This window comes from Martes martes, assembly GCF_963455335.1.
Source record: "Martes martes genome assembly, chromosome: 15".
Classification (NCBI taxonomy): Eukaryota; Metazoa; Chordata; class Mammalia; order Carnivora; family Mustelidae; genus Martes; species Martes martes.
The window spans coordinates 50,334,522-50,346,566 of record NC_137903.1 but is presented as its reverse complement, the minus strand read 5'-3'; the positions used below and the strand labels follow the sequence as shown (position 1 = coordinate 50,346,566).

Here is a 12,045-nt window from a genome sequence, read left to right as displayed (position 1 = left end):
GAGTAATATTCCATTGTATATATGGACCACATCTTCTTTATCCATTTATCTGTTGGAGAGCATCTTGGCTCCTTCCACAGTTTGGCTATTGTGGACATTGCTGCTATGAACACTGGGGTACATGTTCCCCTTCTTTTCACTACATCTGTATCTTTGGGGTAAATACATAGTAGTGCAATTGCTGGGTCATAGGGTAGCTCTATTTTTAACTTTTTGAGGAACCTCCATATTGTTTTCCAAAGTGGCTGCACCAAGTTGAATTCCCACCAACAGTGTAAGAGGGTTCCCCTTTCTCAACATAAGGAATAGTATGGAGGACATTAGGGGAAGGAAGGGAAAACCGAAGAGGGGGACATCAAAGGGGGCGACGAACCATGAGAGACTATGGGCTCCATGAAACAATCTGAGGGTTTCAGAGGGGAGGGGAGGTCGGGGGATGTGGTAGCCCCATGACAGGTATTAAGGAGAGCACATGTTGTGATAAGCACAACATGTGTTCATGGTGTTATAAACAAGTAATGAATCATGGAACAGTACATCAATTTTATTTAGATTCAATTAGCCAACATATAGTACATCATCAGTTTCAGATGTAATATTCAATAATTCATTATATAAACCCCCTACTCATCACAATCACATGCCCTCCTTAATGCCCATCACCCAGTTACCCCATCCCCCCCCACCTTCCCTCTAGCAATACTTAGTTTGTTTCCTATAGTTAAGAGTTTCTCACTGTTTTTCTCTCTCCCTAATGACTTCCTATTCAGTTTTTCCTCCCTTCCCCCATGATCCTCTGCACTGTTTCTTATATTCCATGTATGAGTGAAATCATATGATAATTGTCTTTCTCTGGCTTACTTCGCTTAGCATGATACCCTCTAATCCCATCCATGTCAATGCAAATATTACGTATTCATCCTTTCTGGTGGCTGAGTAATATTCCATTGTATTTATATACCACATCTTTATCCATTCATCCATTGATGGACATCTCAGCTCTTTCCACAGTTTGGTTTTTGTGAATATTGCTGCTATAAAAACTGGGATGCAGGTGCCCCTTCAGATCACTACATTTGTATCCTTTGGGTAAATACCTAGCAGTGTAATTGTTGGGTCATAGGGTAGTTCTATTTTTTTTAAGTTTATTTTTTAGATTTTTTAATTATTATTATGTTCAATTATCCAACATATTACATCATTAGCTTTTAGTCATTAGTGCAAATAACTCCTCCATTTTTAACTTCTTGAAGTACCTCCATACTGTTTTCCAGAGTGGCTGCACCAGCTTGCAGTCCCACCAAGAGTGTAAGAGGTTCCCCTTTTCTCTGCATCCTCACCAACATTTGTTGTTTCCTGTCTTATTAATTTTAGCCATTCTGACTGGTGTGAGGTGGTATCTCATTGTGGTTTTGATGTGTATTTCCCTGATGCCAAGTGATGTGGAGCGTTTTCTCATGTGTCTGTTGACCATTTGTATGTGTCTTCTTTGCAGAAATGTCTGTTCATGTCCTCTGCCCATTTCTTGATTGGATTCTTTTGCGGGGCGGGGGGGGGGGTTGGGTTTGCTAAGTTCTTTAGAGATTTTGGATACTAGCTGTTCATCCAATATGTCATTTGTAAATATCTTCTCCCATTCTGTCAGTTGTCTTTTGGTTTTGTCAACTATTTCCTTTGCTGTGCAGAAGCTTTTTAACTTGATGAAGTCCCAGTAGTTCATTTTTGCTTTTATTTCCCTTGCCTTTGGAGACGTCTAGCAAGAAGCTGTTGTGGCCAAGGTCAAAGAGGTTGCTGCTAGGATTTTGATGGATTCCTGTCTCACATTTAGGCCTTTCATCCATTTTGAGTTTATCTTTGTGTATGGTGGGTGGGGAGGAGTCAAGATGGCGGAGAAGTAGCAGGCTGAGACGACATCGGGTAGCAGGAGATCAGCTAGACAGCTTATCTAACCATTGTGAACACCTACAAATCCAACGGGAAATCGAAGAGAAGAAGAGCAACGATTCCAGAAACAGAAAATCGATCACTTTCTGAAAGGTAGGACCTGCGGAGAAGTGAATCCAAAGCGACAGGAAGATAGACCCCGGGGGAGGGGCCGGCACCCAGCAAGCGACGGAGCGACGGAGCACAAAATCGGGACTTTTAAAAGTCGGCTCCACTGGGAGACATCGCTCCAGAGGCTAAACCGGGGGGAAACCCAGGCGGGATCAGCATAACCCCAGGTTCCGCGGGGTCACAGAAGGACTGGGGGTGTCTGAGTGTGGCAGAGCTCACAGGTTTTAGAGCAGGGAAGCCGGCTACAGCGACAAAGCCGAGGAGTGAGCTCTCAGCCCGGGGTTACCTTGTGCCGGTCGCAGACTGGGTGGGCTCGGAGCGCGGGCGGAGGCCACGGAGACAGAAGCGACCTGGCGCTTTTCTCCAGCTCCAGCAATTGACTGCTTTCCTCAAGGCGCGACCGCAGGCCAGGGAGTCGGGGCGGTTGGGCGCTTTGCTCTGAGAGCGCACTGAGGAGTGGAACCCCAAGCTCTCGGCTCCTCCGGGCCGAGAGATTGGGAGGCCGCCGTCTTCATTCCCGTCCTCCGGAACTCTACGGAAAGCGCTCAGGGAACAAAAGCTCCCGAAAGCAAACCCGAGCGGATTACTTAGCCCAGCCCCTGGCAAGGGCAGTGCAATTCCGCCTGCGGCAAAGACACTTGAGAATCACTACAACAGGCCCCTCCCCCAGAAGATCAACAAGAAACCCATCCAAAACCAACTTCAGTCACCAAGAACAGTGGAATTCCACAGCAGGAGAAAGCAAATCTTATCTGGACAAAGTGACAAGGTGGAAAAACTCACCTCAAAAAAAAGAACAAGAGGCCGTACCGAAGGCTGGAGACCTAATCAATACGGACATTGGTAATATGACAGATCTAGAGTTCAGAATGACAATTCTCAAGGTTCTAGCCAGGCTCGAAAAAGGCATTGAAGATATTAGAGAAACCCTCTCCGGAGAGATAAAAGCCCTTTCTGGAGAAATAAAAGAACTAAAATCTAACCAAGTTGAAATCAAAAAAGCTATTAATGAGATGCAATCAAAAATGGAAGCTCTCACTGCTAGGATAAATGAGGCAGAAGAAAGAATTAGTGACATAGAAGACCAAGTGACAGAGAATAAAGAAGCTGAGCAAAAGAGAGACAAACAAATACTGGACCACGAGGAGAGAATTCGAGAGATAAGCGACACCATAAGACGACACAACATTAGAATAATTGGGATTCCAGAAGAAGAAGAAAGAAGAGAGGGGAGCAGAAGGTATATTGGAGACAATTATTGGAGAGAATTTCCCTAATATGGCAAAGGGAACAAACATCAAAATCCAGGAGATACTAAGAACGCCCCTCAAAATCAATAAAAATAGGTCCACACCTCGTCACCTGATAGTAAAATTTACAAGTCTTAGCGACAAAGAGAAAATCCTGAAAGCAGCCCGGGAAAAGAAGTCTGTAACATACAAGGGTAAAAACATTAGATTGGCAGCGGACCTATCCACAGAGACCTGGCAGGCCAGAAAGAATTGGCATGATATATTCAGAGCACTAAATGAGAAAAACATGCAGCCAAGAATACTATATCCAGCTAGGCTATCGTTGAAAATAGAAGGAGAGATAAAGAGCTTCCAGGACAAACAAAAGCTGAAAGAATTTGCAAACACCAAACAAGCTCTACAGGAAATATTGAAAGGGGTCCTCTAAGCAAAGAGAGACCCTAAAAGGAGTAGATCAGAAAGAAACAGAGACAATATACAGTAACAGTCACCTTACAGGCAATACAATGGCACTAAATTCATATCTCTCAATAGTTACCCTGAATGTTAATGGGCTAAATGCCCCAATCAAAAGACACAGGGTATCAGAATGGATAAAAAAACAAAACCCATCAATATGCTGCCTACAAGAAACTCATTTTAGACCCGAAGACACCTCCAGATTTAAAGTGAGGGGGTGGAAAACAATGTACCATGCTAATGGACATCAGAAGAAAGCTGGGGTGGCAATCCTTATATCAGATCAATTAGATTTTAAGCCAAAGACTATAATAAGAGATGAGGAAGGACACTATATCATACTCAAAGGGTCTGTCCAACAAGAAGACCTAACAATCTTAAATATCTATGCCCCTAACATGGGAGCAGCCAACTATATAAACCAATTAATAACAAAATCAAAGAAACACATTGACAGTAATACAATAATAGCAGGGGACTTTAACACTCCCCTCACCGAAATGGACAGATCATCTAAGCAAAAGATCAATAAGGAAATAAAGGCCTTAAATGACACACTGGACCAGATGGACATCACAGATATATTCAGAACATTCCATCCCAAAGCAACTGAATATACATTCTTCTCTAGTGCACATGGAACATTCTCCAGAATAGACCACATCCTGGGTCATAAATCAGGTCTCAATCGGTACCAAAAGATTGAGATCATTCCCTGCATATTATCTTTGTGTATGGTGTAAGAAAATGGTCATTTCATTCTTCTACAGGTAGCTGTCTAATTTTCCCAGCACGCTTTATCGAAGAGACTGTCCTTTTTCCATTGGATATTTTTTCTTTCTTCATCAAATATTAGTTGACCATAGAGTTGGAGTGTCCATTTCTGGGTTCTCTATTCTGTTACTTTGATTCATGTGTCTGTTTTTGTGCCAGTACCATACTGTCTTGATGATTACAGCTTTGTAATATAGCTTGAAGTCCAGCATTGTGATGCCACCAGCTTTGGTTTTCTTTTTTAACACTCCTCTGGCTATTTAGGGTCTTTTCTAGTTCCATACAAATTTTAAGATTATTTGTTCCAGCTCAGTTGCATTTCTATATACTAACAATGAGACATAAGAAAGAGAAATTAAGGAATCAATCCCATTTACAATTGCACCAAAAACCATAAGATACCTAGGAATAAATCTAACCAAAGGAGTAAAGGATCTATACTCTAAAAACTACAGAACACTTATGAAAGAAATTGAGGAAGACACAAAGAACTGGAAAAACATTCCATGCTCATGGATTGGAAGAATATTGTTAAAATATCTATGTTACCCAGAGCAATCTATACATTCAATGAAATCCCTATGAAAATACCATTGACATCTTGTCAATGGTATTTTGACATATTTTTGACATATATTTGACATTCAAATTTTTGAATATATATATATATATATTCAAATTTTTGACATATATTTGACATTCAAATTTAAAAATGTAAGTTTAAGTTTAGATATTGCTTTATTATATTTATTATTTATTACCATTATTTTGCTGCAACTCTATTTCTTCTAATGGGAATTGCCTTATTAAGCATTGTTGGTTAAGATACCAATTAGATCACTTATTCACTAGTTACTAGAGTCATAAATCTTTTAAACTAGAAGGAACATTAATAGGGTACTCATGTCACATGTTTATTTATTACTCATATTTAATATGCATATTCAGAGATTATCCACTGTTCAATCACATCATATTACATTATATATTGCTAATATTCAATCACTGAGCTGAATTTTCTCAGAAATATACTTCACTCAAGCTCCCTAGGAGCCCAGGAGATCTGATGAAGTTACTAAAACTCATACTCTTTAACTCACTCACCTTTTGGCAGCATGACTGAGGTGGTTTGCGGAAACAATCTTACATTCCCTAAAATTTACTGTTGTTGACTCATTCCCAGCAAACTAATGCCTAGACTACATACCAAGGCATTCGAGTCCTTCATGGATAGTCCCAACCAAGCTTCACTGCCTCATCTCTTGCTACTACCCCACCCCTCTGCTCTCTGCAGGATGCTACAGCTCACCTATACTGGAGTACTCATCATTCTCAAACTGTCCTTGCCCATGTCTATGCCTTTGCTTAAGTTCTTTCTACTGTCTGGAATGCCCTTTACTCAACTTCCATATGGTGAGCTCCTACTTATCCTGCAAAATGCAAATTCTGGTTAAAATTTCCTTGTCTTTTTTAATTCTTTCTGAATTTCCTGGACTCTGCTCCCAGAGGACGTTCTTCACCCTTGTACTGTAGCATGTGCTATCCTGTGCTATTCATCATGCTAGAAGGTATGCTCCTTGAGAACAAGGTTTGTAATATATTATCCGTATATTCCCAGCCATTTGCATAGTGCCTGGCAGATAGGAGGCCCTCAGAAACTATTTGTCAAATAAATGAATGAACAAAGGTGAGAGTACAGACAAATAAACCTAGCTGAGCACTAACTCTTAGGTGTTTTTGTTGTTATTGTTGGTTTTTGCTTGTTCTAATGTAGTGAAATATCCTTCACAAATGGGTAAGGTCTTCAAGTGGGAAATCTTGAGAGAAGTCACTGCAGAAAAGATCTTTGGTTTTCAGGGCCATTTTGAGGCTCAAATGAGATGGCACTTTATTTAAAAAGAACAAGGAAGTAGGAAGATGCCAAGTAATTGTCCTTCAGTAAGTTGTTATTCTTTCCTTAGGTAGATATCAATTACCGTTCTCTGAGATTCAGAGAGAGACTGCGCAAGCTGCCATCTTCAGGGGGACAAAGGTTGCCTCCTGGTTGGTTATGGCTAATGCTTGCTGTTCCATTGTATCTCCAAAGTAGAGAAACCAGACTCTGCAGCCTGCTCTTCTCCCACATGAACACTAGCACAAGAGAGCAGCAAACTCAGCATCACCTCATAGCGCTTATATCCTGTTTGGATTTCAGATGCTCAGCTCCTGGTATGATGAGTTCCTGGAGGAAGAGGACCACTGGTTTCTCATTTTCACAGTAGGAGGGCCTTTGAGTTGGGGAGGAATTATGAGGTTGTGGGAAGAAAAAGGAGTCACTGCTCTCTTAGAAGGCTTATTTATCAAAGTAAATGAAATTTTTATTTTTCCTAGAGGCCAGTGGGCATTGACGTGGTCCCTGATATTCTAAACACAAACCTCAAGGAAAAAGACTCAAGTGCAGTAGCTGATTGTGAAGAAGTCACGTTCATATAGAACTTCTCCCTTATAGATATGGGTTTGATTAGAAGAGGGTTGGGGTTGGCGTGGAAAGGAGCAGTGGTTCTTAAGAAAAGCAACCAGCATAAGTCCATGTGGCAAGGAGGCACAGGAGGACTGGGTGGTTACAAAAATCTTGCTTCTGGTCTAGTTCCTATAGCAAATGCTCTTTGACCCCATCCCATTCTCTTAGACTCAGGCCAAGTTCATCAGCAGCAAATGGCATAAAAAGGGATCTATAAGTAAAGAAGAGAACATTCTTCTTTACAAGAGGTGTGAGGAATCCCTGGAGTTAAGCCAGGGTTTGGCTGACATGGAGGAAATGGATTCTATGCAGTGGCAAAAGATAGCCACCGAGGACCTGAAACAAGGCGGGTCTCTCCAGGTAGAACTAAAGTCTCCAGTGTTCCAAGCAGGTAAGGGCAGTCACCATAATTTTTTGACCCTAACATATAGGCAACTGGGAAATATTAATATTCAACATTTAGTGATAATTCACTGCACGCCAGCACTGTGCAATGCAAAGATTACCTCATTTGATCTTCAAAATAACCTATGAGGTAAGTACTGAGTAACTGTGTAACAGAGAGGTTAAATGACCTTCCCAAGGTCACACAGTAAGTGGCAGCGCCAAGGTCTGATTGACTGGCTTTATAAGTTTGGCCAGACTCATCCCCATCAAAGCAGTTATCACCTTATCACCTTAGTTACAGAATAATTCTCTGTTGTTCATCTGCTAAGCCTATTTCATCTTACCACGCCTCCTCCAGAGTCAGGTCCAAAGCATTTCTGTGAATATATTTTTAATAGCTACTCCTCTTTCCCAACATAACACAGCAGCTCACTCAGGCAGTAGAGAGGAGTGGTTAGGAGCCCAAGACTGTGCTGTCCCAGAGGACGGGGTTATATCCTAGGTCTGCTAGTGACTGTAAACTTGAGCAATGTATTCAACCTCTCTGTAAGCCCCAGTTTTCTCATCTTTAAAATGGGCCTAATCATAATAGGTTTGTTCTTTGTTGTGAAGAAGCTCCAAGGTCACCTATGAAACCGTTTACCACAATGTTTGGCAATAGTTAAAGTTCAATAATGTCAGCCATTAATATCTAACTTGAGCAAACTGCTTTAATTATCTGTGCTGAGGCAGTCAGAGCACTGCAGTACTGCAATCTACAATAAACACATTAGACATCAGGGAACGTGTACTTGTGTATATGTGTGCGTGTATATGTGGAAAAGCATTTTCACAAAGCAATATTTACCCTTATTGTATAATGTGATTTCCTCTAGTTTCTCTATTCTATTTTATTCTATTTCATTTTGAAAAGGCAGGCAATGACAATTTTTCAACATTATTGAGTCATGACCTGCACTTTAAAAAATACAGAAGAGGAATAAGCCAAAGCTTCAAAAATTCTATTTCACTGCTCCCTTGCTCAGTGAGCCTGGGCGAGTTATTTCACCTCTTTGAGCCTCATTTCCTCAGCTGTGGAGTGGGGATAATGGCCCCTACTTGGTAGGATTGTTGAGGGGATTCGAGGCAATGCCTTTACAGAGCAAGCAGGTACTCAGTAAGTACTTGTTAGATTATACTAAAAACCATTCAGCTTTTTGAAACTTTGATGTGCACTCCATATACAAAACAAGATGCCTTGAATGCTTGCCTCTCATAGCCATGCTTGGGCTTGAGTTATTAAATCTAGCATGAACAAACCCTGTGTTTCATATCAGAATGTCACCCTCTCTAAATACCGAACATGCCAGAACCTGTTCCAGAAATCAAGAGAAAAGTGGAAGAAAGGATGGCTGGTATATTTGATGGCACACATACTTGGCAATAGGCTTGGCTTTGGTGGTCTTGGAGTGCCAGGGATGGCCAGGAAGAGTGGGAACCACTCTCCATGAAGATGCTTCTTCCTTCCCTCAGCACACATCATTACTTTCTCTACCACTGCTTTTTAGAAATGCAAGTATGACCTGATAAAGGTCCTCCTGTATATTTGCCCAACCCAAGGCCCTGACTCACAGGTGGGCTGATCCAGTCAGGATATACCATAAACTCAAAGCACACCAGAGCTAGAATACCCTCAGCTTTCATACGGAGAAAACGAGTCTCTGAGAAGTGGAAAGACTTGGTCAAGGTTGCTTAGCAAGGGAGGGTTTGGTCCAGGACTAGAAAACTGGATCTATTGCAGGAATGATCTACTGCTCTTAACAACTTACAGCCTGATTCCCCTGGCTGAGAGATGATAATGATAACAATGACAATGCTGACATTTGTGGGTCCATACCCCAACCTTCCTTCTAGACTCCCACCAGTATCATCTTCAGAAAGTACTGGACTGCCTTGGGAGAGTTTCTGAAGAATGTGCACAATTAGACTTACTTTAAACCCCAGAACTCACAACATGATTGAGTGTTTTCACCTAGGTAGGAGGCAAGTTGCTGCTAATCTGTTTCTATTGTTCAGTATATGACTAAAACTTCCCTTGATGTCTCAGCCTTCCTGTCTCATCTTATTTTGGATGCAAAAACGTATCCCCTCTCAATCAACTATGTATAGCTAGAAATAATGTATGGCTATTTCTAGAAAAAGTAATTCGTCCTCAAAGGACAATGATTTGCAACTATTAATGATATTTACATATATGAGCTGTCAATTCTGAAAGTAATTCCCAAAGACAGAGCCAAGCAAGAGAGAAAGTTCCTAGCATGTTATCTGCTACATATTATCCCTAAGTGTATCAAATTCTTTGAAGCAATAGCAGAATGTTTGAAATACATTTGCAATTCCTTCCCACAACAGATGGCTACTTTGAAGGAGTGATCAGTATTCATTTGAATAAATTACTTCTTGTATATGTGTTAACAATTAGTACCGCTTTCAAAATCATATCTCAGTTACCCTAGTATCCCTCAGGCAGAAAATCTCCATGGGTCAGGTGTTCCCAAGAAGGGCAGAATCCTCCCATTCTGGAGAGGAAGGAAGGCTATATTTCCTTGCTTCTAATTTCCATGAGGAACTTATATTCCTTGTGTAAACATTTTATTAAAACATTATTGTCTTCTTTAAATAACATTTTAAAGGTAATACTGTCAATAAAAGTGTATGAATCTTTGAACCAGAGTGGACAACCAGGCTGTATACCTTTTTTCCCCTACTTGATAGACATCAGGAAAATGTCCTTTGAGGAACTCTGCTATAAGTTTCCAAAGGTGGCCATACAGAAGATCAGTGATGACTACAAAATATATTGTGAAAAAGCACCTAAACTAGGTAAGTGTTTACAACTCAGAGAGACATTTGAAACAATCAGGTAAGAGTCTGTCCAACTGCAAGAGGCATAAGCCAAGAGAGGAACCATGCTTCTTTTGAAATGAGGGATGGTCAGGGGAGAATTGCCACATCTTTTTTTTTTCCTCCTACATGGCCACAGGAGGGCATCATGAAACTGACAGGCAATTATAAATGAATGAGAATGGTGATGAAAATTGTTCATTCCTACCTTCTCACCTAGTTATTCTGGGACTTCATAATGCAGATTCGTCTTCTACCATGTTTCATAGAGTCAGAGATGTGTGGAAGGAGATTTGTTGGTGTGTGTTCTTAGTAATAACCCCTTTCAAGAAATAAGGAAAGCAGCATTGGCAGAGGTGGATGCTGGCCAGGCAGTTACAGTAGACCTCAGCAGGTCCCATAGAAGAAACTCTAAAGCTAGGATGGCCTTTCCAAGTTGTGCCTCACTGAGACAAAGGATTTTTGGGGTTTTGGTTTGTTTTGTTTTGTTTCGTTGTTTACATTCACATTGACTCGTAAGGGATTTGGCTGCTTGTAGGGAAGATATAACCTTGGGTCATGCAGCACCCTTTGGCCGAGGTAATGCCCAGAGGGGGTCTCAACTATGAGCTGTCTCTAGCCAACGTCCCAGGCAGCTGAGGATGAGTGATTTGGTCCTAAAAGGAGGATCTGAGCTATGCATCAGCTGTGCACAGTAGCACCCTGTTGACTTTCGTTGTATGGAAATTTCACTCCATCCTGGAGTAGCTACCCCAGTAACTTCTGGTTAGTTTTGTTGGTTTTTTTCCCCCCTGGGGTACTTAGCCTGGAAGGGCTGACTCACACTCCTGTAGCTTATCTGGAGACCACAATGAATACTCCTCTTCACCCTCCTTTGCTGCCCATCCTAGAGTTCCTTTATTTTCAGCTAGTGTCTCTGCTGGTCTTGAGGGACTTAACTGAGAGGATGACGTAGACTGTCATCCCTAGGGGACCTGAGCTCCCTGGTCATCATCACTTCTCAGGCTATAGTTACTGCCCTTGACAATTTATCATCAGAATTAGGCATCAGAATACCAAGAGTGCCAAATGAATTCTCCATTGCCCCTGCTGTGTTACTGATGACCTAGATGGTAAGAGTCAATTACCCTATCAGTACAGTAACTCCTTTTCTTGCCTGTTAGCCTCTTAGCCTAAGGAGTTTAAAGTGACTGAGTGCCTACTCTGTCCCTGGTAGAAGCACTCCCCATCTGGAAACCAGGATCTCTAGACCAGCACTGCCCAGTACAGGAACCACTAGCATCATGTGGCCATTGAACACTTGAAATGTATCTGATACAAATAGGTTACACAAATACATATTATTTAAATTAATTTCATCCTTTTTATTTTATCTTTTTTAATGTGACTACTAGAAAATTTAAAATTATATATGTGATTCGAGTTGCATTTCTATTGGACAGCACTGGTCTAGACCCACAGAACCTAAAGTTGTAAGGATTAGAAATTTCCCTAAGTAAGTCATTGATACTAATGTTAAATGGATCACTCCTACTTTTATCCTTTGTCCCATACACATGTACTCTAGTCATTGGGGACACAACACCTTCAGTTTAACCTGAAGGATGATGTCCCATGTCCCAAGATCATAATCAAGCTGGCTTCACAGCTGCACCTTCAAGAAATGACTCCATTGCTCTACCAGGCCAGCACCTCTCACGACTGATAGACCTAGTGGATCCCATCATCATATGT

At 41.3% G+C, this 12,045-nt stretch overlaps 1 protein-coding gene across 1 annotated transcript in view; it reads left to right on the top strand.

Moving 5' to 3' along the window:
• RGSL1 (regulator of G protein signaling like 1) overlaps nt 1-12,045 on the top strand; it is a gene marked incomplete at both ends in the record, with an annotated part of 150,851 nt that overhangs the window by 79,288 nt on the left and 59,518 nt on the right. The window contains 3 exon segments of the mRNA XM_080824503.1: nt 6,736-6,798; nt 7,216-7,432; nt 10,183-10,290. Of these exon segments, the coding sequence (XP_080680629.1) occupies nt 6,736-6,798; nt 7,216-7,432; nt 10,183-10,290 (388 nt within the window).